Consider the following 26,371-nt stretch of genomic DNA (forward strand, 5'->3'; position numbering starts at 1 on the left):
AGTAGTATTCATACCGTTTCCATCATGGTAAGCCTTAGTATTAACAATTCAGAAGAGATGTATAAAAATATATTTTTAGCGTATGTTAAAATCGGTATTACAGCCATAATTTGTTACAATAGAAAACACATTTATTAAAAACTTGATCTACTTTTTCAGGTTCTTGTTTCTGTGCAGCCAAGTGACTCATTTGAAGTTATAGAGTCCAGTGTTGCAAGTACAGTAAGCCAACAGACTTTGGATGTTCCTAATATGGAAGGAAAAACTTGCCTGTTTCCAATCAGACCAAAAATACTGGGAGAGATCCTAATAACAGTTAAAACAATTTCCAAAGGAGCAGCTTCTGACACTGTTACTGGGAAAGTGATAGTAAAGGTAAATAAATAAATTGCTGGAATATAATTTATGTGGTTAATTTACTACATTTTCACCTTGCAAATTATTCATTTATCCTAGCGAAAGAGGTGAAAGAAAATAAAAATTCACTTTGAAAAGAATACCTAATCATCTGCAAAAAAAAACAGAATTTTTGTTACATGATTGAAGTCTACATGATTCCATCTCATTCATCAATCTAAGTTATTTTTCTCTTTCAAAGTGAATTTTCATTTAGTTTCTGATGTGCTGGCTTCAGCCATCCAATCATGCAAGAAAAAATTGTTATATTTTCTTTGAACGTGGTTGAGTATTTCTTGCAAACAAACAAATAATGTTTTCTTTTTATTTCACCTCATTCACTAAGATACACTGAACAAAGTTATAAATGCAACACTTTTGTTTTTGCCCCCATTTTTCATGAGCTGAACTCAAATATCTTAGACTTTTTCTATGTACACAAAAGGCCTATTTCTCTCAAATATCGTTTACAAATCTGGCTAAATCTGTGTTGATGATCACTTCTCCTTTGCCGAGATAATTCATCCACCTCACAGGTGTGACATATCAAGATGCTGATTAGACAGCATAAATATTGCACAGGTGTGCCTTAGGCTGGCCACAATAAAAGGCCACTATAAAATGTGCAGTTTTATCACAGAGCACAATGCCACAGATGTCGCAAGTTTTGAGGGAATGGCATGCTGACTGCAGGAAAGTCCACCAGAATTGTTGCCCATGAATTGAATGCTCATTTCTCTACCATAAGCCATCTCCAAAGGCATTTTAGAGAATTTGGCAGTACATTCAACCGACCGCACAACCGCAGACCACGTGTAACCACAACAGGCCAGGATCTCCATATCCAGCATCTTCACTTCCAAGATCGTCTGAGACCAGCCACCCTGACAGCTGCTGCAACAATTGGTTTGCATAAGCAAAGAATTTCTGCACAAACTGTCAGAAACTATCTCAGGGAAGCTCATCTGCATGCTCGTCATCCTCATGGGGGTCTCGACCTGACTGCAGTTCATCGTCGTAACCGACTTAAGTGGGCAAATGCTCACATTTGATGGTGTCTGGCCCTTGGGAGAGGTGTTCTCTTCACAGATGAATCCCTTTTTTTTACTGTAGAGGGCAGATGGCAGACAGCATGTATGACGTTGTGCCGGTGATCGGTTTTCTGATGTCAACATTGTGGATCGAGTGGCCCATGGTGGTGGTGGGGTTATGGTATGGGCAGGCGTATGTTATGGACAATGAACACAGGTGCATTTTATTGATGGCATTTTGAATGCACAGTGATGCCGTGATGAGATCCTGAGGCCCATTGTTGTGCCTTTTTATCCACGACCATCACCTCATGTTGCAGCATGATAATGCACGGCCCCATGTTGCAAGGATCTGTACATAATTCCTAGAAGCTGATAACATCCCAGTTCTTGCATAGCAAGCATACTCACCGGACATGTCACCCATTGAGCATATTTGGGATGCTCTGGATCGGCGTATATGACAGCGTGTTCCAGGTCCTGCCAATATCCAGCAACTTCGCACAGCCATTGAAGTGGAGTTGACCAACGATCCACAGGCCACAATCAACAACCTGATCAACTCTTTGTTAAGGAGATGTGTTGCACTGCGTGAGGCAAATGGTGGTCACACCAGATAGTGACTGGTTTTTGGGCCCCCCTCAGACCCCCCCAATAGAGTAAAACTGCACATTTTAGAGTGTCCTTTATTGTGGTCAGCCTAAGGCACACCTGTGCAATAATCATGCTATCTAATCAGCATCTTGATATGCCATACCTATGAGGTGGATGGATTATCTCGGCAAAGGAGAAGTGCTCACTAACACAAATTTAGACAGATTTGTGAACAATATTTGAGAGAAATAGGACTTTTGTGTACATAGAAAATGTCTTAGATCTTTGAGTCCAGCTCATGAAAAATGGTGGGGACAAAAACGTGTTGCGTTTATAATTTTGTTCAGTGTCAGTAAAAATTTACTTTGCAAAGCTAAAGTTCACTTTGAAAGTGAAAACACCCTACTCTTTAAGTAAATCGGGGTTAATGCATGTTAATGTATAACATAAAATGAATGACTTATGGACATGTGTACTGAATGTAAACAGAAATCTAAGCTATTAATACACTGCCTCTGCAAATCCTATGCGAATATTGACTTAGCACCACATTTTAGAAGGCCAGGGGGAGCAAAAATGTATGACTCATACCCAGATGTCTCTTTTAAATATTGAAGCAGCGCAGATAAGGGGGGTAGTCAGAAAAGCTGATAATAGCATGTGGCCTCCATGATTCACACTGAAACCCCTGAAAAAGGGCCTAGCTTTTACAAATACTGCTGGGTTGCCTCCATGTGACAGCATTCAGGCCTGGTAATTGGCCTTTCACACACCAAGCTTTCCTCTGTGAGAGACCAGTGGAATAGTAAGGCTTTCTAATGTTCTCTATAATAAAGTTTTCATTCTTTCCCAAGGTTAATGTTGCTCTATTCAAGAGGGATTGCACCCTAAAGGCTCTTCAAAAACTGACACTACTGGGAGTATTGATCTCTTGGTCACCGTTCACACTCACCAGTTCCTCTTGCCTACCTCAAAGGCACCAGTGTGTCCTGTAGTGATGTAAGGGCTGGTGATGAACAGCAAGGGACCAGGACATCAACACTCACAAATATGACAGTTTCTGAAAAGACTTCAGGGGCAAGTTTTTCCATAAGAGCAGTGTTTTGTGGCTTGGGCAGTGGGATAAGTATCCACAATTTTTTTTATAGGGAAAGCTTTTATTTAGACTCTCGGTTTAGCACTACAGTCACTTTAAAAGAAAACTGTATTGGGGCAAATGCGTAGAACACCACTGATGGCCTTTTCTTTCTGAACATTCTATTTGCTTGGCTATCTATAATAGATTAGTGAGATTATTATTTTTTCGGATGTGATAAAATATCTGAGATTTTAATACTTTAGTTATAAAAAATGTCTGTATTGAAATTTGTAACCATTGTTGAAAGCTATCTTGTCGTTGTCTATCATTAATATAAGCTTTAGTATAGTAGGATATTAGCATGCTCACTAGTTTTATCTGCCCCTATAAAGATATACTGTAGATAATAATGCAACATCCTTTACAGTGTTTTGTCTATCTGTCTTTAGGCTGAAGGAGTGAAGATGTATCATTCAGAGTCTTTAATTTTGGACTTAAAAACCACTACAGGTCCCAATTTTCCCATTACAAAAAACGTATCATTTACCTTCCCCCCTGATGTGGTGGAAGGAAGTGAGGAAGCGTATATAAATATTATTGGTAAGACACCCTTTTTTTGGAAATAGAACTTTTTTTATTTAGCATATCTCAAGTATTAGAGACCAAAATGAGGAATTAGCCCCATCCAAAAATTATTTTTGGACATTTGCATTGTACAATGAACTTACCACTAACAAAATGTGGAACATGTGCAGCTGCTTCTGTGTTAGGGAAAAAAAATTCACTTTCATTTAGTTCATGCAGTACAGTAAGTGTTGGAACTTACAGATCTGGCTGTAGTACACAGATATTGGTGGGTCACTCGCCATAATCTGTGTGGAAGTTTGGCACTTTTTGCGCTATTGAATGAAAGTAAAAGTTTTCCTAAACACAGCACCAACCATACATGTCACACATTTCATTAGTCGTAATATATTTTTACAGTGTAAATGTTCAAAAATTGTTTTTGAAGGGAGTTTAGTTTTAAGTAACCAGTAACAACATATCAAAAATGATCTTGTACTTTCCTATTGATGCTAACATAAAGAAGGATGAAATCTGGTCGCTACATGTTTCTGTATGTTAATCTTTTCCTATTTTGTTAAAAAGGCCACTAAATAAAGTGAAAATCTGTACAAAGGAAGGAGTATCGTTAATGGCATACATACAATGCCCTCCCCCTTGCCGCCTAATCCATCCTCTATTGGATCCAAGCCTAGCACTTTTTTATTCTTCCTTGGGTTAAATATTCTCACTCTGCCTGCATATATCAACTTCAGAAAATGAAGCTCAGGACTATAACAGACCAAAAGACAAAAACAACCCACACTTAGACCCCGTTCACACTGGGGCGACCTGGTTGCCTGACAAGTCGCCGTGGGTCGTCTGCCATAGAGCAGCACAGGACCCGTTCTAAAAGGAGCGACACAAGTCGCTCCGACTTAGAAAAAGGGTCCTGAGCTTCTTTGGGGCGACCTCGGAGCGACCTGCATTGACTTCAATGATATGAAGTCCGTGCCTGCCGATCCGAGGTCGCGGTGCGAGCTGCGCACCGCGACTTCACAGGTCGCCCGGCAAAGTCGGGTCGCCCCAGTGTGAACGGGGTCTTAGGAAGGAGAGCTCACAAATGTTTTAATTTTCCTTGCAAATATTGTAATATTCAAGGATGGGCACATTATAAATAATACGAAAATAAATATTTAAACATGTAAAAATGAAGGAAATCATAATTTAAAAATTGCAAAGAATATAACAGAATATTTAAAAAGGTAATCAAGGTCACAATAATTCAAAACCAATAAAAGATTGCCAAAGAAATTAGGAACAAACTCCAAAAGATCATTCAAATGTATTTATCGTAAAAAGGTCATGCCCTTTACAAGATCATTTTTTGGTGTCTGGGGAAAAAAAGGAGGCACATTAAAAACCTTCTTCAGCTTTGTATATACAAAGGAAAAATGGGGGAGCTCAAGTTCATAATGGGAATAGTACTGACATAACCCCAGATGATCCACAGTAGCTTAAAATTAATGTAGTTCAGAAGCATTTAGATAAAATAAAGATGAATAAAGCACCGGAACCAGTTGGCTTATACCAACATGTCCTCAAGAGTTGAGCTCTGTTATTTAAAAAAAGCCATTGTCTCAGATTTTTAGAGACTGGCATGGTTTCACCGGATTGACAATGGGTTAATGTGATACCTGTATTTAAAAAGGGATCAAAGTCTTTACCATGTAACTACAGACCATTTTGTTTAACTCCTATAGTCCAGATACTTGAGAGTTTAATACCAGACCACATAGAAGAGTTTTTGCTAGAAAACAATATTTTAAGCAATAGCCAGCATTGATTTACAAAAGATCAAAGTTGTCAAAGAAATATAATTCCTTTCTGTGAGGAAGTAAGCAAAAACTTTGACAAAGGAGTGGATTTTGCAAAAGCATTTGACACGGTTCCCCCTACATATGGCTAATGTGTAAGTTAAAGTCTACAAGCTTAGAAAATTTGTAAATGAAAAGAAACTGGCTAAAGGGCCATCATAAGAGAGCAGAGATTAGTAATTTATACCCTGAGGGATCCAAGGTTATTAGTGGTGAACCCCAAGGTTCAGTATTGTAGGTTTTAACCTATTTATAAGTGAGATAGAGTTTGTGATCATAAATAAAATTTTATTGTTTGCAGATGACACCAACTTTTCAGTAGAATAACATCTTTAGAAGATGTCTTGACTTACACGCTACCTCAATGCACTATTTAATTGGTCAACTATGTGGCAAATAAGCTTTAATATTGATAAATGTAAAGTTATGGACTTGGGGGTAAAAAAAATGCATGCATCATACATTTTAGGAGGAGAACAGCTAGGGGAGTCAATGGTCAAGAAGGATCTGGGTGTCCTGGTAGATCACAGTTTTATTAATAACATACAATGCCAACCTGCAGTTTCTAAAGCAAGCAAAATACACTATATTGCCAAAAGTATTGGGACACCTTTACACGCACTTGTACTTTAATGGCATCTTAGTCTTAGTCCGTAGGGTTCAATGTTGGCTTGGCCCACCCTTTGCAGCTATAACAGCTTCAAATCTTCTGGGAAGACTGTCCACAAGGTTTAGAAATATGTCTATGGGAATGTTTGACCATTCTTCCAGAAGCCCATTTGTGAGGTCAGGCACTGATGTTGGAGAGAAGGCCTGGCTCAAAGTTTCTGCTCCAATTCATCCCAAAGGTGTTATATCGGGTTGGGGGTCAGGAATCTCTGCAGGCCAGTCAAGTTCCTCCACACCAAACTTGCTCATCCATCCCATACACACACTCCTAAACCTTGTGGACAGCCTTCCCAGAAGAGGTAAAGCTGTTATAGCTGCAAAGGGTAGGCCAACTCAATATTGAACCCTACAGACTGGGATGACATTAAGGTTCATGTGCATGTAAAGGCAGGTCTTCCAATACTTTTGGTATTATAGTGTACTTTCTTGTATTAAAAGAGATATAGACTGCAGAGAGACAGACATCATTTTGCCCCTGTTCAAATCATTATTACAACCTCACCTGGAATATACAGTTCAGTTTTGGACAGCTGTTCACAAAAAGGATATATCAGAGAACTGGAGAAAATGCAAAGAAGGGCAACCAAACTGATAAGAGATATGGAGGAGCTTAGCTATGAGGAAAGATTAGCTGAACTGAATGTATTGCCGTTTGAGAAGAGGTGATTATAGAGGGATATGATCACCATGTATAAATACATAAGTGGTCCGTATTGTGAACTTGATGTTGAGTTACTCACTTTCAGGACACATGGGCACTTACATCTAGAGGAAAATAGGTTTAACCTCCATGTACAGAAAGACAGAAAGGCTTCTTTACAATAAGTGCTACTCCTTCTCTAAACTCTATATATCCACAATATCAATAGTGTATAATACTAGTGTCCAAATCATATATCCACAATAATAATAGACTGTATGGAAGGGGTTCCCCTCTCCTTCCTTTTTATTTATTTTTCTTTATTTTCTTTTTCTCTCTTCTTTCTATTTTCTTTTTTGAGTTTTGCTATTTATTTTAATGGTTGATGGTATGGGGATTCAAGGGTCTAAGCCTGAATATAAAATTTAATGACAAATAGGCTCAAATTTAATTTATTGGTTTGCTTATGAAGGGAAATGAGAATTCCTGATTTTAGATTTTTATATGTGATTAAGTTTATCATAAAAAATGGTTCAATAAAGCTTTAAAAACCTAAAAAAAAAAAAAAAAAAAGAAATACTCATACGGACTTTGTAAATTGTTATTATGCAGTATTACGGTTGTAAGACTGTGGATATATGATTTGACCACTTTTCATATTTTGGATATATGATTTGGACACTATTATTATACACTATTGATATTGTGGATAGATAGATTTTAGGGAGGGAGTAGTGTCTACCTTTATACTATATATGATTTTAGTGTGCTTTACACTTAAAGGGGCAGCTACAATTTATTTTAATTTATTTATTTATTAATTGTTTTTCGATTGGGGCCTCTCTTATCAGGATTTATATCACAGTTCTTCACAGTAAGAGCTGTAATAATGTGGAATAGACTCACTCCAGAAGTAGTTGTGGACAGCTCAGTAGATTGTTTTAAAAATGTGGTGTATGCATTCCTGAATGTACAAACTATAACTGCATACTAACACAAATAAGTAATAAAACCAGGGATAGTTGATCCAGGGGATGTCCAATTTCCTCCTGGGGAATCAGGAAAGATTTTTCCCTGCTGGAGCAAGTTGGACCATGCTTTGCTTTTTTTTCCCTTTCTCTGGATTCACTGTGGGTATAGGATTGCGAATATGGAGGTTTTCTATTTGTTTGATTTTTTATTTTATTACTTGAACCAGATGGACTTGTGTATGTAACTTTACTTGATAACCAGTATCTTATATAACTAAGCACATTAGAGAATTCCGATTTATGAGCACTAGAATTTTACATGTTTCATATATGCATATATGCTTTAGTAACACTCTTTTAAAACAGGTAATCTTCTTATACCTTCAATTGATGGTCTGGAGTCTCTCATTCAAATGCCATGTGGTTGTGGAGAACAAAACATGATTTACCTTGCCCCAGACATCTATGTTCTTCAGTACCTAGAAGCCACTAACCAAGCAACAGAGTACATAAGAGCAAGAGCCATACAGAATATGCAACAAGGTATATTACTGGCTGTTTATAACTGACCAAGCCAGGTTAAGACTTATGATTCAGCCAACTTTTCTTTTTCTATGTTAATTGGTGGACCAGGCTTTTGCTAGATATCAGAACACTGTAGTGTAATTAATAAGTCTTCTCAGGTCCCAAAGGGGCTTACAGTGTACTGATCCCACAAAGGCCATGCACACCAGCTAGGAAAAAGTTCGGAAACATGTTTTTTTTTTTTTTTGTTTTTTTTGTTAAACACTTTTGATAATAAAATAAATACAATGCTCTACATTTTAGCAATATATGACATTTGTTTTTTTTTTTTGTTTTTTGTTTTTGTATACCCAGGCTATCAAAATGAATTAAATTATAGGAGAAGCGATGGTTCATTTAGTGCATTTGGAAACTATGATTCTTCTGGAAGTACATGGTAAGCATACTGTATATCATTATATATATATATATATATATATATATTTAGAAGGGTTTGTTTGTTAAATAAATAAAATAATAATCACATAAATTTGACTTTTTCATGCTTGTTGGAATGAGTAGAAATCCTCTCATGTACAATGATGAGGAAGCTTCTTGACCCCTCTAAGAGCATAACTATGACTAAAAGTAGACTTTATAAGATTGCACTATTAGATACCCCCCACCTTACAAGCTCAGGCTCAGGAACATTTTTTTACCTTAAAGCAGAGAATGCATTAGGGTAAAAAAAAATTTAGTCTTTGCAACCACTTTAAGGATTAAAGCAGAACTATAGGCAAAACTTTGTTTTTTCATTTGGGATGGAGCAAGGAAGGGTTATAACCCCGTTAGATTTTTTTCTGTGTCCTATTGTGGAGTTTTCACTTCACTTTCTGTCCCATTGCCAAATTGGAAGTGAGAGGAAATCCCTGAAAATTAGGGAAATTTCTTGGGACCCCCAGGTCACCAGAACTAGGTATCCCCATTAGAAGATTTCCCCCTCTGTTACATTTCTAGAGACAACCCAAAAATGTGGGATTTTCTTTTACTTTCACTTTCAATTATAATAGTAAACAGGACAAATGGAGAGGGTAAATCTCCCTAATGGGGACACAAACAGTGATAAAAACTGACAAGCATTCTAATCCCTCTGCACTCTATCCAAAACTAAAAAAAAAAAAAAAGTTTTGCCTTTAGTTGTACTTTAAAAAAGGTGTTATTAAAAGCTGCTTTTTGTGCTATGCTTCAGGTAATGGTAATTGTTCCGGCCCTCCTTTCTGTCAATGTTCTTTTAATGTTTCTGTTAAATAAATGTAACTGCAAGTTAGTTGATGCAGTGCAAGACTTAAGAGGACTCACTACTCAGTATAGCTATCTATCCCCCCCCAAATGATTTAAAATGCAAGGTGGAGGCTACTACCTTCATCAGTGCTGGCTAGATTGTTAAAATTTTCTACATCAGTACTGTCACTGCTATGATAACAACTTGGAGATGCCCTGTTTACTTTTTCCTTGGCTTATGCAGAAGAATGTGCACATGTTGGCAGGAAAGTCCATTAATCATCTCCGACTACTTTGCCTGTCCTGCTCCCTCTGGTCATATAAGAAATCAACCCCTGAAACACACACCTGGGGTGCAAAAACCAATAAGGCTGGTAGAATGCCTTGACATATGTTCAAACTGTTAGCTGAAAAAAAAACCTGGAATATCCCAGAGCAGCAGTTTCTTCACAGTCAGTAGACCTCAGACTTTTCAGACTTCTATTAATTTGTATGACTTTAAAGGATCAAGGGCAATTGGTTGGCTTTAATGGTTAAATCAAAAATATCAAAAGTTACTAACTTTGTGTGTTCTTTTTTTATATGGGTGTTTCTTTTCAAAATCTTTTCATGACACTTCTGTTTTTTGCAGGCTCTCGGCTTTTGTATTTAGATGTTTCCTTGAGGCTCAACCATTTATAAATGTCAATCCTGATGTTTTAAATAAAACAGTGGATTGGCTAATTCAGTACCAGGATATGAACACGGGTATATTCTCTGAGCCTGGGCGTGTTATTCATTATGAACTCCAGGGTGGGCTAAATGGTCCAGTCACTCTCACTGCTTACATTTTGACCTCACTGTTAGAAGATGAATATTACAGTGTAAGTAAAAAATATTTTTCTTTTATTTATTTATTATAAACTCATGAACAGATTACTTAGGTAGATCACTGCTGGACAGAAACGAGGTTGCAGAAGGACAGATTTCATAACCAAACTACATTTTGTAGTGTGATAGCTGTAACCCATTTACTAACAGTTATACTCTACTTATATAGAGTGTAATTTAGCATATTAAAATTATCTTTATATGAACATTCTAATAGGTGAAATGGCGGTGGCAGTTGAAACATTACTCGCCATTGCTCTAATTCTAGAAAAGAAGAAATGCAATACAGTGGTAATGCAGTACAATTTTAAGATATGTAATTTCATGGTTAACAAAAGTGTTTGATTTCTAAATGTTTTTCTTGTTCATGCCTTTATATTTGAATTACAGTAAAATATTGACTGCATTGAGTATAATTTACCAGGCTATTGACTATAGTTCTGGATTTTGTTGATGTTAACACAACTGAAATACTGTATGTATATTTTTTAGCATCTTTATCAGTCAAACATTAATAAAGCTGTTCAATATCTTGAGAAAAAGTTTGATGAAGGGATTTCCAGCAATTATACCTTATCAGTTGTTGCATATGCATTAACACTGGCTAACAGCACCAAAGCAAATGCTGCCCTGGATCAGCTCAGTTCAAGAGCTACAATTACAGGTAAGGATACTGGTCACAAAAAAGCAATAAAAACAGAACTTCTATCGTTTTCAAAAATGTTAAAAAAAAACTTAGAATGGAGTTAAACTTTCAAGTGTATGTAAAGCCATACCTTAGTTTTGAATTGAGTAGGGAATGATTAAGACCCCTGTCAGATTCTTTCTTTAGCTGTCAGTGTATTGTTGCTAGATTTCCTTCCACTTTCAATCCCAGACACAGCAGGAAGTATTATAAAGATCTCTCCAAAGTGCGGGGATATCCCCTCTTGCAACAGCTGTCACCAGAAAAGGTTTCTCCACTAAATTTCCCCTCAACTTTTCTTTCGTATAACAACAATGTAATATTTTTTATTACTTTCTGTACTAGAGATAATGGCCACTAGTGCCAAAACTGACAAAGAAACATAATTTATTAAAACCTAATGTTTATGCTGAGAAGTTAAAAAAATATGTTTACACAGACTATACCTTATGTGCTAGAAGAATGTCTCTCTGTCTTTCCAGTCACAGATCAGTTACTTTCAAAGCTACGTATAATGTTTACATCTGATTGGTGACAGTGGTAAAGTGAGTCCAGTTTTTAGTAAGAACTTATTGACACATCAGGTCCTGAATAAGCAGTATATAAAAAATATAAAAAAAAGTCCTATACAAAAAATCTGGGAGTAGAAGCTTGCATTTGGGTCATTTAGACCAGCCAACATAGTCCACCCACATCACTTGCATGGGAAGCAATCAACGTGTTTTTATGTCACTTTTATGAAATTTTTGGACAAAAGAAAACCTATAGACATAAAGAAAAACTGAAAGAAAAGTGAAAAATTAGCAACTGGCATACCCTTATAAAACCATATTATTAGGTAACAGGCTGCTTGATGTTCACATCTCATATACGGCTAGATTGTTTTGAGATTTTTTTGCACACACCTGAAGATGACACACCTTACTCACCCTTCACTTACTGACACGCTCTGATGTGTTGCAAATAGTTTTTTAAGGCCAAGCATAGCCTAAAAGAAGAGAATTTTAGCAAGTGTACTTATACAAACAATCAATAAGGCAACAACATTACTCTGAGAGATATGGTTAAACATCTGTAGTATTCTGACTAACAGTAATTAACAGAACTAAAGTGCATTTACCTAGCAACAGTATATACGTACAGTCCTAACTTGATATACCAGGCCCTTTTTTTTTCCACTGGCCAGTGATTGATGGAAACAAACATTGGCCAACAAAGTTGGAGCCCTTGAAGAAAGCACAAAAGTTCCAAGCAGACAACAGATTACCTTGTATGATGTTAGGCTCTTATCAGTCCCAGGGCACCCTCTTCCGGGTCTCAGGACATGTTCCCTGATTCAGTAAAAATGCATTTCAAGTCAGAACAGTAAATTAACTATCTAGACTCTTCCACTTTTACATGAATAAATAAAGCTGTTTTATTATACAGGATCATCTAAATACTGGTCCTCACCTCTTGAAAACACATTCTACTACTGGATGCCACAGACATCAGATATTGAAACAGCAGCCTATGCCTTGCTTTCCTACTATCATCAGAATAGGATTGAGGATGGAATTCTTGTCATGAAATGGTTGTGCCAGCAAAGGAACCACCTTGGTGGTTTTATATCCACACAAGTAAGGCATATTTTCTATGAACGTCTGTAGTACCCTTGTCTTGTTCTCAAAGATTGGCAAAGGTTTCAGATTAGTGTCAGTAATACCAGCCTACCCCTACAGTAACACTTCCCTGTGCTAGAATGATAAGTGAATAGCAAAAAAAATGCCCACATCCACTCCTGCTATTAAATATGCTGGATCAGGTCCGCCAATCAACTAGTAATTAAAACTGCCATATGTCTGGACTTTTCTTTTTATACATTAAAAAATAAAGGACATGGAGTTCTTTCTAAAGAAGCAAGTCCAGTAAACTGGGGATACAGACTGATATCTGAAGGGGTGAATGGCCTCCAGTAGGTAGGCCTATGCAAAGTTAATACTATCCTATATGCCCCTCAACAGCAAGTAGAGAAGTTCTTTAAAAAACAATAAAAATGTCCTCTGAAATCACCAGCATGGGTCTCTACTTGATTGGTGCTCCAAGCAATGGTGGAGAAATACAATATCTCACAAAAGTGAGTACACCCCTCACATTTGTGTAAATATTTTATTCTATCTTTTCATGTGACAACACTGAAGAAATTATGCTTTGCTACAATGTAAAGTAGCGAGTGTACAGCTTGTATAACAGTGTAAATTTGCGGTCTCCTCAAAATAACTCAACACACAGCCATTAATGTCTAAACCGCTGGCAACAAAGGTGAGTACACCCCAAAGGGAAAATGTCTAAATTGGGCCCATGAGTGCATTGCTGCAGAGGTTGAAGGGGTGGGGGGGTCAGCCTGTCAGTGCTCAGACCATATGCCACACACTGCATCAAATTGGTCTACATGGCTGTTGTCTCATCTTTAGAAGGAAGCATCTTCTAAAGATGATGCACAAGAAAGCCTGCAAATAGTTTGCTGAAAACAAGCAGACTAAGGACATGAATTGCTGGAATTATGTCCTGTGGTCTGATGAAACCAAGATAAACCTATTTGGTTCAGATGGTGTCAAGTGTGTGCGGCAACCAGATGATGGACTGGCCAAGCCTGTCTGCAGACCAAAACCCTATTGATCATCCGTGGGGCATCCTCAAATGGAAGGTGGAGGAGTGCAAGGTATCCAACACCCACCAGCGGAAGAGTGGAAGAGAACTCCAGTGGCAACCTGTGAAGATCTGGTGAACTCCATGCCTAAGAGGGTTAAGGAAGTGCTGGAAAATAATGGTGGCCACACAAAATATTGACACTTTGGGCCTAATTTGGACATTTTTACTTAGGGGTGTACTCACTTTTGTTGCCAGTGGTTAAGACATTAATGGCTGAGTGTTGAGTTATTTTGAGGGGACAGAAAATTTACACTGTTATACAAGCTGTACACTCACATAAAAAGATATAATAAAATATTTACAAAAATGTGAGGGGTGTACTCACTGTTGTGAGATACTGTATGTGTTGCACTACTGCTTTACTTACCTGTGGCTACTGGTAAGTATTGAGTTCTGCAGTGATGACTCACCCCTTACCCTAACCCAACACACCAGCAGATAAATAGTGGTAAATTGTCTTTATTAAAATAGCAATAACCCTTGTGGGGAAGCAACTAGTTAAACATGTTTCATAACAGTGGTTGCAACATATTAATAACCATCAAAATATACAGAGACACAGTGAGGGGAATAGAGATTGTGTTAGTTTCTGTTAGTCACCTGTGAAGAGCCCTGCCAGAATACACTACGCATAAGGGACAACTGTACCAACTTAGACAACAGCTGTAACAGAGATAAATAACACTGAACTGTGAAAGAATGCAAATAACAATAAAACCCATCTGTAATGCTGAGGCCCTATCTGGCCTCTGGAGTTAATAAAGTCAAGGTCTTCTCGTCTGCGGGCCCTTTACCTGTTTTTTAAGTGCTCACCCTCAAGACGAAGGCATTTTTAATTCACAGGCAAAAGAACACTCCCAAAAGTATCCTAAAGTAAATAGAGATAAATGGAGGAAGAAGTCCCCTTGAAAAAAATCCCACTGGCAGCAAACAGTATCTATCATCAAGGTCGGTGCATGGATGCCCAAAGGGCTCTCACCACTCTGCCCCTTGGACACCTTCCTGACAGCAGACAGTAGCTTGATAACTGTCTCTGTAGGCAGCAAAATTGCAAGCTAGGCAATATTGGCTGAAGAACAGATCACCACTGGCTTGTCTTCTCCAGAGACTGTAGAAAACTCTATGGCTCCTTTCTCAAGCCTGTGTCTGTATATAATGTATCTCATGTAGGGTTGCAAGCCTGCTACAACAATTTTATTTTACTGACAAAACATGGAACATTTTCTGTCAGAACACATTATTTACTAACAACTTAACCACTTGCCGACCGCTCACATGGAGCGTACTGCGGCAAAGTGGTTCGTTATCGTCCAGCGACGTAGACCTACGTCGCTGGACTCCTCCCCTTGCCTTGGAGGCTCACTCCCGCTGTATTCAGACACAGCGGGAGTCGGGCCAGGGGAGGAGAGGCGGTGATCACCACCGCTCTTCCCCGATCGCCGGGGATTGAGTGAGGAGGTCCGCCCGCTTGTGTAAACAAAGCGGGCGGATCTCCTATGTGACAGGCAGGGACAGATTACAGGATTCAGCATAGCTGAACCTGCGATCTGTGCCTGTGTCACACAGTCCCCTCCCCCCACACACGTCCGTAAGCACCAGGCATACATTAACCCCTTGATCACCAATAAAGTTAACCCCTTCCCTGCCAGTTTCATTATTACAGTAACAGTGCATATTTATAGCACTGATTACTGTAGTAATGTCACTGGTACCCCCAAAAGTGTCAAAAATGTCAGTTAGGGGTCCGATCTGTCCGCCGCAATGTCGCAGTCCCGCAAAAAAAATCGCAGATCGCAGCCAGATCGTTGCCAGATCACCGCCATTACTAGTTAAAAAAAAAATAAAATAAATTTCCCGTAGTTAGTAGCTGCGATAACTTTTGGGCAAACCAATCAAAATACGGTTATTGTGATTTTTTTACCAAAAATATGTAGCAGAAAACAGATTGGTCTAAAATGTTAAAAAAATTTGATTTCTACATTTTTCGGGGGGAATTTCATATAATAATATGTGAACAATATTGTTAATTTTTCAAAATTGTTGCTCTTCTTTTGTTTATAGCGCAAAAAGTAAAAATCGCACAGGTGATCAAATACCACCAAAAGAAAGCTCTATTTGAGGGGAAAAAAGATCATAAATTAAATTTTGGGTGCAGTGTCGCACGACCGTGCAATTGTCCATTAAAATAACACAGTGCCGAATCGCAAAATATGGCCTGGTTAGGAATGGGGTAAAATCTTCCGGTCTTAAAGCTGTTAAAAATACACTCATTGAGAATTTTTTTTGTCAAAGACATGTAGCTAAATACATTTTGGCCTAAATATATGACAAAAATTGAATATATTGGATATTTTTTAACTGTCAAAGTAGAAAAATATTGTTATTTTTTCAAAATTGTCGCATTTTTTTATTAATATCGCAAAAAATGAAAAGCGCAGAGGTGATCAAATACCACCAAAAGAAAGCTCTGTTTGTGGGGAAAAAAGGACGTAAATTTTGTTTGGGTACGGCGTTGCATGACCGCGCAATTGTCAGTTAAAGTCGCACAGTGCCAAGTTGCAAAAAGTGGCCTGGACTTAAAGCAGGAAAATCCTCCGGTCCTAAAGTGGTTAAAATATGACAGAAACTCCTATTAGAAACGAAGAAAATCAATATTTAAACACTGTAAACTATATGTAAGCATTAAAGGAGTTGTAAAGTCAGAAGGTTTTTTTTATCTTAATGCATTCTATGCAATAAGATAAAAAACCTTCTGTGTGTAGCAGCCCCTCGTAGCCCCCCTAATACTTACCTGAGCCCATCTCTATCCAGCAATGTCCATGAGTCCCTCGGCCATCGAGAACTCTCCTTCTTGATTGGCTGAAACTCAGTCGTGGCACCATTGGCTCCCGTGGCTGTCAAAGTCAGTTAGCCAATCAGGAGAGAGAGGGGGCTGGGCAGAATGGCAGCTCCGTGTCTGAATGGACACACAGAGCTGCAGCTCAGCTCGGGTGCCCCCATAGCAAGCTGCTTGCTGTGGGGGCACTCGATAGGAAGGAGGACTATAAGCAGCAACAAAGGACCTGAGAAGAGGAGAATCTGGGCTGCTCTGTGCAAAACCAACTGCACAGGGGAGGTAAGTATAACATGTTTGTTATTTTAGGAGAAAAAAAAAAACAAGACTTTACTATCACTTTAACAATAGCGGTACCACGTAATCTGCTTTGCTTTATAATGAAAAAGTCAAAAAAGCATGACAAAATGCAAGCATGACTAGGATAATGGAAAGCCTGACCCTGAGATGGAAGCAGGAGAGGAAAGAGAGGGGGGAAAGGGGATGAGTATAAGCTCTTTGCACCCAGCCAGTGAGAAGAAGTTTAGTCTCAGGACAGAGGAATGGACAGGGGTCACTTCTGGGAGTGTCTCTACAGTGGTAGCTTCTCCCATTGGATTCTGCAACTCTGCTAAGGATTCTAGTGCAAAGCTGATTTACTGAGATCTAGAAGGAATCCAGACCATCTTCTTTACAGCAATGAAGGACGGAGCTGGAGGGGAGAGCACACAGCTGATCTGCAAATATCAAACTGGGCTGTAGTTAAGGCAGCCGGTCACTGAGTGAAGGAAGCTGTGCAGGGAAGAATAGCCTGTGTCCCCTCTGTGATCCATAACACATCCTAAACCTTAGAGTTCTTAAAAGCTAATACTGCTTGCTGGAAGAGAGAGCACCATAGTGAGGGAAGAGGGAGAACACCATATTGAGGAAGGTAGAGAGGGAGGTTTTCAGTGTAAAAAATGGCCACTCCCCAATTATGTCTGGTCTCTCCAAGGCTCAGGCATCACCAGCAAGCAAAAAGGATCTAGAGCTGTGTACTCTCATTACTCTCATCTGTATCCACAACTCCTTTCAGTGGCAGTGTTGCCATGCACTTCACACCAGGGGTGCATCTAAGTGGAAACAGCAGGGATAGGGTTGGAGTCGGGGCAGATCCAGCCTCCTCAGTCATATTCCTGCAGAGAACTGTACCCATCTCCTAAAAAGGAGCAAAACTAACAGTCTGTGACAGTTTTTGCCAGCTGCTGTATTTTCGAGGACAGTTCCTCCTGTCCACAGACTTTTTAAGGTGGAAGAAATCAGGGTTTTTTTTTTTTTTTACAAATATGGATGGTTGGCAACCCTGATCTAATGCTCATGAGGGACTTCTCACTCATCAAAACAACACTGTTCTCTCTCTGTCCAACTTCCTGCAACTCAGCCCCTCTTCCTTTCTGATGGATGGGATTAAGTCTGGCTGCTCAGAAAGGTAGCCGATCTCAGTACTGTTCTCTTCAGGTATGCAGCAAAATGGCTGCTGTTTCTCCTTAAAAGAGTCATTGGACAGGGCTGCATGTGGATGGGTTAATATACAACATACCTTTCTTCCATTGATATGGATAAAGGATTTCTTGATTGAGATAAAAAAAAAAAGAAAAAAAGAGAACTAACCTGTGAAAAATATACCTGCATAAGTGACATGTGACTAACATTTTATGTCTGTTTTTCCTTAAGGACACAATTATGGCTTTACAGGCTCTGTCCAAATTTATGCTTCTTGCCCCAGCTAATGAAACATCACTCACTCTCTCTGTTACTACTGGGTTAAATGCAAGGAAGCCAGAAGTATTTCAGGTCAACAGTGAAAATCTCCTGGTTTTACAAAGTCAGCAGGTAACTTATTCTGTAAAGTAGCATCACTAATCAGATTACACATAAAGTACCAGCACTGTTCTTCAGTTTTGGTGAGATAGCTTAACTTACAGTCACCGTAGCCTGGCAGACAGCAACTCAATTCAAATGATATCTTGCAGACTGTAGAAAGCTTTAATCCAAAAATGTGTGCAGATCTTAACAGATGACTATCAGTCAAAAAATCATAGTGTGTCTAGCCCCAGCAGAATACAGTGGATGTGTTGTATGGAGGCTAAGCCCCCATTCACACCAGTGTGACTTGTCATGCGATTTGACAGTTCCAAATTGCATGACAAGTCGGCCATGGAACCGGTCAGATCAGTGGCCGGCTGGCACTGATTTGAAAAAAAGGTTCCTGCACTATTATTTGCAGTCTTAGGTGTAACTTGCATAGACATTTGTGCATGAAGTGGCACAGATGTCAGCCAAGTAGCACCTAAAAATGCGCTGACCTGCTACTTTGAAATCGTGCTACTTCAAGTGTTGTAGCATGATTTCAAAGTAGCATCAATGTGAACCAGGGCTTAAGCATGAAGAAGAAAGGTGGGACTAACTACATAGAGTATCCCCTAGCTACAGTGTAAGGTAAGGAAAAAAATTATTAAAGGCAAACAAACAAACAATGCAAGTGTAACACGATAATTGAATCGTGAATAATAAAAAACTAACAGGCGTCAAACACCAATTTTATTATTATTATTATACAGGATTTATATAGCACCAACAGTTTGCGCAGCGCTTTACAATAGGAGGGAAGACAATACAGTTACAATACAATTCAATACAGGAGGACTCGGAGGGCCCTGCTCATTAGAGCTTATAATCTAGAAGGGAGGGTCAAGTGAAACAAAAGGCAATAACTGTGGGGGATGAGCTGATGGAGAAAATGGAAGTATAGTTGTTAGGTGTGGGTAGGATAGGCTTCTCTGAAGAGGAGGGTTTTCAGGGTTCATCTAAAAGCTAATAGAGTAGGGAATAATGGGACAGATTGGGGTAAGGAGTTCAATAGGATTGGAGAGGCTCTAAAAAGTCCTGGAAGCGAGTATGGGAGGAGGTCACGAGGGAGCTACAGAGCAGGACGTTTTGAGAGGAACGAAGAGAGCGATTAGGTTGGTATTTTGAGACTAGGCTAGAGATGTAGCTGGGGGCTAAACTGTGGATGGCTTTGTAAGATGTTGTTAGTATTTTTAATTTAATTAGTTGAGTGAGCAGAAGCCAGTGAAGGGATTGACAGAGAGGAGTAGCGGACACTGAGCGATTGGTAAGGTGGATGAGTCTGGCAGCAGCATTCATGATGGATTGAAGGGGGGATAGACTATGTAGAGGTAAACCAATTGCAGTAGTCGAGGCGCGAGATGACCAGGGAGTGAACTAGGAGCTTTGTTGTGTCATTGGTTAGAAAGTGGCGTACTTTGGAGATGTTGTGGAGGTTGAGGCGGCAAGATTTGAACAGTGCTTGGATGTGGGGCTTGAAGGAGAGTTCAGAGTCCAGGACAACACCTAGTACCTTGGCATGCGGGGATGGGCTGATAGTTGTGCCATCGATATTGACAGAGAGATTGGGGGAAGGGGCATGTGGTGGAGGAAAAATTATAAGTTCGGTTTTGGATAGATTGAGTTTAAGGAAGTGGTGTGACATCCAGACTGATATATCTGATAGTAAATTAGTGATACGTGAGGAGACTGAGGGAGTGAGCTGAGGGGTGGATAAATAGATTTGGGTATCGTTAGCATAGAGATGGTATTGGAAGCCGTGGGAGGCTATCAGCTGACCCATAGCGGAGGTGTAGATTGAAAATAGGAGAGGTCCAAGAACAGAACCTTGGGGAATCCCAACAGAGAAAGGAAGAGGAGAGGAGGAAGTAAAATTGTAAGTAATGCTAAAGGTGCAGTTGGATAAGTAGAAAGAGAACCAGTGAAGAGTACAGTCACGGAGACCAAAGGCGTGGAGTTTTTTGAGGAGGAAGGGGTGGTCAACCGATATCAAAGGCAGCAGAAAGGTCCAGGAGTAGGAGTACAGAATAGTGTCCATTAGTTTTGGCCGTTAGTAGATCATTTGTTAGTTTTAGGAGAGCAGTTTCTGTGGAGTGTTGAGGCTGCAATCCAGACTGAAGGGGATCAAGAAGGCTATTCTCAGCTAGGTGGTCGCACAGTCGGTTGTAGAACAGACGTTCAACGAGTTTGGATAAAAAGGGGAGCAAGGAAATAGGGCATAAGTTGTTAAGATTGGTTGGGTCCAGTGAGGGCTTTTTAGGTATGGGGCTGACTAGTGCATGTTTTAGAAAGTTGGGGAAGATGCCAGAAGAGAGGGAGAGATTGAAGATGTGGGTTAGAGAGTGTAGAAAAGAGCCAGAGGGTGAACTTAGCATTTGCAAGGGAACAGGATCCAGAGGGCAGGTGGTTAAGTGGATGTTAGCAAGTAGTTTAGCAACCGCGTCTATAGTGGTGGGGTTGAATGAGGGAAGTAGTGATTGCACCTGTGGGCATGAAGCGTAAAGCATGGAAGGTATCTCAACAGTAGTGATCACAGTTGCCGGGGGCGGGAAGACAAGTTGTTAATGAGAGTGATAAAATAGGTTTGCTTGGCAGTGTGGAGACTGGAATTGTATTTTTGGAGGGCAGATTTTTATTGGTTGAAATCTTTCTGAGACCAAGTCTTACACCATAGGCGCTCAAGAGCACGGCTTCTAGTGTTATCTGTTTGCCAAGGTTGAAGGGGTTGGTCCTAATTCGATCTGTAGTGAGGGGGGCCAGTGTGTCCAGGGAGGCTAAAAGTGAAGCGTTGTAGACAGAAGTGGCTATGATGGTGCAGGACAGGGTTACAATTTTGTCATAGAGGTGGTCGGTAGCAGAGTAGAGAAGAGAAGGGTTGAGATGGCGCAGGTTTCTACGGGTAACTGTAAGGCAGTTGGAGGGAGAGGAGGTGGAGGAGAGGGAGAGAGTGAAACTAATAAGATAGTGATCAGAGAGAGGGAAAGGATAGTTTGAGAGGTTGTATGGAGTGCATAGGTGGGAGAAAACAAGGTCAAGGATGTTGCCTTCAGAGTGAGTAGCAGCATGTATTCATTGCTTCAGGTTAAAGGAGGAGGTTAGACTGAGAAGTTTGGAAGTGGCAGGAATGTTAGTATTAATAGGGATGTTGAAGTCGCCGAGAATGATTGTGGGGATTTCAGAAGAGAGAAAGTAGAATAGCCGGGCAGAGAAGTCATCAGGAAAGGTCGATACTGGTCCAGGGGGGCGGTAGATCACAGCTATGCTTAGAGAAACAGGAGAGAAAAGATGAATGCAGTGTGCCTCAAATGAGGAGAGTGACAGAGAGGGAGGTGAGGGAAGTACCTGAAAGGTGCTATGTGGGACTAGTAGGATCCAGATACCCCCTCCCTTTCGTCCACTGGGTCTGGGGGAGTGAGTCCGGAGAAGACCACCTTGGGATAGGGCAGCAGAAGATGCAGTGTTGGATTCATGAAGCCATGTTTCGGTAATAGCGAGTAGATTAAATGAGTTAGCAATAAAAAGGTCACGGAGAGAGGTGAGTTTTTTACAGACAAAGTGGGCATTCCAAAGGGTGAAAGAGAGAGGGAGTCTGGTCTTGGGAAGAAGAGAGATGGGAACTAAATTGTGCTGATTGAGGCTGCAGCCAGAGGGTGCAGGGTAATGGGTGTGTTAAGTACAGGTAAATGATGGCGGACCAGGGTTTGGGGATATGTCTCCAGAGGTTAGGAGAAGCAAAAGGTGAGGGAGGTAATATGAGAGCGGGATTTATATGAAGAGACATGCCCCAGTGTCCTGGAGGTTTTATGTGAGTGTGGATTTAGAAATAGCATGAGATGATGAGTGCAGTAATAGGGAGAGGACATAAGTGAGGGTGATATATATAAGCTGTGGGGTGGGGAAGAGGGGTTAAGGAGAGAGAGTTTAAGGATAGAGGACACGGCTGTCAGAAGGAGTGGTAGAGAGTGCATGTTACACGAAGAAGCTGAAGGGGTAAACAAGGTCACCTGCAGTCTGTTTGGTGTTTATCTCAGCCTTTCCTGTGTTCATTCACTTTGTGCATTCGCTGAAGTGCAGTGTCAGAAGTGCTCCCACTTATAGAAATACCCCCACTTTGAGAAAGCTCTCCAACACAAATGTACCCTCCTTTGCAAACGTGCCTTCCCCAAGTGATGCTTAGTTATATATTGTTAGAGATGGGGGTGGGTGCTTTCCAATCAACTAATCAGGAGTTAATAAAGTATGACTGGCTAAAAAGAGCAACATTTTCACTTCAGAAACAGATTTACAAGAGGACAGCTAACAGATAAGAACAGGGTATAAGTTAAAAGGTGAGACAATAAAGCATTGCAATGACAACAGTCTACAGATGGTTAAGCAAAATAAACATACCACATTTAAAGACAGAACATAAGGAGAGCAGTTTTCAGTATTTACAATTATTTACAATTTACAATTTAGCAAGACCCTTTGACTAATAAAGTAAATACAATATGTGTAAGGTGCTGCGCTGTTAAAGTGATATCATACATAAAAGTGCTAAATCCCTCAATCTTGTGTGAAAATCTATAGGTCACAGGGATAATACAAAACACTGCATTCAAAGATATAATGACATAACATATAAAGTGCAATGATTTGCAAAGCTTGGTGAGACATAAATGTGGAGCAGAAAATATAAAGAATGGCAAATATAATAATATAAAAATGAATATTAATATTAAATGACGACCCTAAAAATATACACCGTACATAAGGGTGTAAAAAACTCTAACCTATATCCCACCGTGTCCCTTCACCATATGATAAAGCTGATAAATGTATAGTGACTCCAAAATGTGATTCTTCAGTGTGGTGACACCTCAGTGCTCACAGGCTGCTCACCTTACTACTTTAAGGGCTCTTTCACACGGGCGTTCCGTATGTCCGTTTTTCATCCCATCCGTTTGCGGATGAAAAACGGACATAATGTATCTCTATGTAAATACGGATGTCATTGGATGATCATCCTCTTACATCCGTTTTTTGTCAGTTCAGTTCAGTTCAGTTTTTTTGAACGGAGGAGAACCCTATTTTTTCTTCCTTTCAAAAAACGGAACTGAAGCAAAAACGGATGTCAGTGGTGTCATCCGCAGACATCCGTATTTACATAGACATGCATTATGTCAGTTTTTCATCCGCAAACGGATGGGATGAAAAACGGACATACGGACCGGATGACACAAGTGTCATCCGTGTCCGTTACAAAAAAAAAAAAAGGACCTGGTCGGGCAAAAAAAAAGGAACGCCCGTGTGAAAGAGCCCTAAGGTAGCAGCATTGGTTAATACATCTTTCGGTGCAAATCCTTCACTCTCCTCTAGGGTTAAAATCACCTCTGCGGTCCTCTTGCTTTAGTCTTTAATAGGCTCCATAATACATGTGGATAAAAGAGGAATCTCCATAGGGCATTACTGTTTTTTTTTAATTGTATTAGAAAGTAGCAACTGGGTACTTTTAAAATGAACAAACAGTCTAAACATCCACAAGCACCGAGCTTGTCAAACATCACTTCCGGTATGCCTCTGCCCTACGTGACTTAATCAGGGGAGCAGTAAAGTGAACAGCTTTATGTATGGTGTATATTTTTAGGGTCGTCATTTAATATTAATATTATTTCTTATTTTTATATCATTATATTTGTCATTCTTTATATTTGCTGCTCCACATTTATGTCTCACCAAGCTCTGCAAATCATTGCACTATATATGTTATGTCATTATTATTTGATTGAGGGATTTAGCACTTTTATGCTCGACATCACTTTAACAGCGCAGCACCTTACGTATGTGTAACATGATAAGCACAATGGCAAAAAAAAAAAAAAATGCAAATACACTTTGGGTTTAGTGCACAGATGTCAATTTATGTTTTTTTTCAATGTCAGATTGAAGTTTCCCAACCACTTTCAATCAATGTGACTGCTGTTGGAAGAGGACTGGCCGTTGTACAGGTACTTATTTAAGCAAACTGTTACAGGCAAGGTTTACACACTGCAAAGAGAAATATGTAAAAGGTAAAAAAAATAAGGAATTGATCAAAACAAATAGTAGAAGTCCATTGGCTCCTCTCAGACATACTGAAGGTCCTGAGTTTTAATACTCATTTAATTAACACTGCTTATGCTTATTTTAGCGTGCAATCTTGTCTTCCGGCAGAGTTTTTTGGACATGCAGTAAGTAAACACAGTACAAATATTAAAATAACAGGACAAGTGCCTGAAAATCCACAAACAGGATCAAATGAACAACTCACAAAATTTGGTGCCTTACATTCCATCCATCAACACACATCGTACTAAAAACCATGCCTCTTCTTGTGCTAAAAAAAAGCTATTAGACAAACAAATGCTGAAATAAATATAATTCAAAAAATGTAATTCTTGTATTTACAAAGCATCAACCAAATACAATATCTTGGCCATAAAGGCATGAAATTCACACAAAAAATATAAACCAACAATATCACATATTATATATAAGAATATAACATAATATACCAGAGCAATGTACCATAAACAGATTGAATAATATGGCAAGATGAATACTACAACTTTGAAGTTTTTGTGTAACAAGACTCTTACTGGAGTTGGAAATTATTTTGGTATTTCCTTCTGACATTGAGATGGTTTCGATATTTTCAATTGTGTCTTGACAAGAGAGGCTTACAGTCTTAGACTTCATACATACGGCTTTTTGTTGCATTTTTTTGCAAGAATTTGGCAGAAAAATGGCCTCTAATGTAATGTCTTTAACAACATTTATGTGCGTATGGCGTTTATAGGCACATGAATGTAAAGTCATTCTGCTGGCTAGAATATTTTATTTTTCTAGTCCGTATAATAAAGTCACCCTCGGGCACGTATTTATGCTCCCCTAACACAGCTTTTTTTCATTCCCCTGAATGGTGCGCACAAATACACCTTTATATTTCTTAGCCATTAAAAATAATATGCAACTGTCTTCATAAGCAAAAAAAAAAATGTCAGACACCCCTAACAGCTGCATTTTTCCTATCCATGTGCATGAGGCCTTATTGGCTTTTAGCCTACATGGGGCACACTCTTTTTTGTACTAATATGCATTGCTTTTTGTGCCTGAATCCCATAGTGTTATCTTGTGCTTTTATTCACAGGGGTCTTAGAGTTTGATAAATACATACTTCTTGGATCTACTGTTTTTCTAAAAAATGAATAATGTAAAATCGATAGTTCATTGGTGATTAACAGAGTCTTTACAAAATCTTGGAAGAGGTGAACTGCCTGGACTAGAAAAACTGCAGTGATACAGAGGCAGTGATGTCACTATCTGAACTGTTGGGTGCTTCTCTTCTAATTCCAGTTAGTCGCTGCAGAATCTAATATGAGGGCAACATTTCTAGAGTTTGTTAAAAACAACAGATTTTTCTAAAGTTTTACATACTTGTTCAATTTTTTTTTTGTTTTCATTGCCTGTTTGATGGGGTAGAGGGTCCTTATAACTAGCACCCTTTCAGTAGTGGTTCCTGTAATCACATCTATAGCTTTTCTGTTGGAGGAAACCCTGATAAATAAAAATTAAATATTATCTGCAATTTGAAAATGTAGCAGCATTTGAGCACTGTAAAGCAGTAGCTGACTTTTTTTAATGTGTACCTACAGGTAAGCTTATAATAAGGCTTGTAGGTACAGTGAATACCTCCTAAATGTGCACTGTTTAGGAGATATTCACAGTGGCAGCAGCCAGTGACTTCACTGACACATCTGCGTGTGCTGAGCCATTATTTTTACTCCCCTGTGTATGCGCGGGAGTGATGTCATCAAGGCCTGG

The 26,371-nt window shown here is 39.3% G+C and overlaps 1 protein-coding gene across 1 annotated transcript in view; it reads left to right on the forward strand.

Annotated features, from left to right (window-relative positions):
- Positions 1-26,371, forward strand: part of LOC309550530 (CD109 antigen-like) — a gene marked incomplete at both ends in the record, with an annotated part of 138,284 nt that overhangs the window by 95,959 nt on the left and 15,954 nt on the right. Inside the window, 9 exons of the mRNA XM_082250889.1 lie at positions 160-375; positions 3,549-3,699; positions 8,166-8,342; positions 8,679-8,760; positions 10,216-10,447; positions 10,947-11,118; positions 12,568-12,758; positions 18,356-18,514; positions 24,451-24,516. Coding sequence (XP_082107015.1) covers positions 160-375; positions 3,549-3,699; positions 8,166-8,342; positions 8,679-8,760; positions 10,216-10,447; positions 10,947-11,118; positions 12,568-12,758; positions 18,356-18,514; positions 24,451-24,516 — 1,446 coding nt within the window. The remainder of the gene's footprint in view (positions 1-159; positions 376-3,548; positions 3,700-8,165; positions 8,343-8,678; positions 8,761-10,215; positions 10,448-10,946; positions 11,119-12,567; positions 12,759-18,355; positions 18,515-24,450; positions 24,517-26,371) is intronic.

The sequence above is a fragment of the Pelophylax lessonae genome (assembly GCF_965119305.1).
Source record: "Pelophylax lessonae genome assembly, chromosome: 3".
Taxonomy (NCBI): domain Eukaryota; kingdom Metazoa; phylum Chordata; class Amphibia; order Anura; family Ranidae; genus Pelophylax; species Pelophylax lessonae.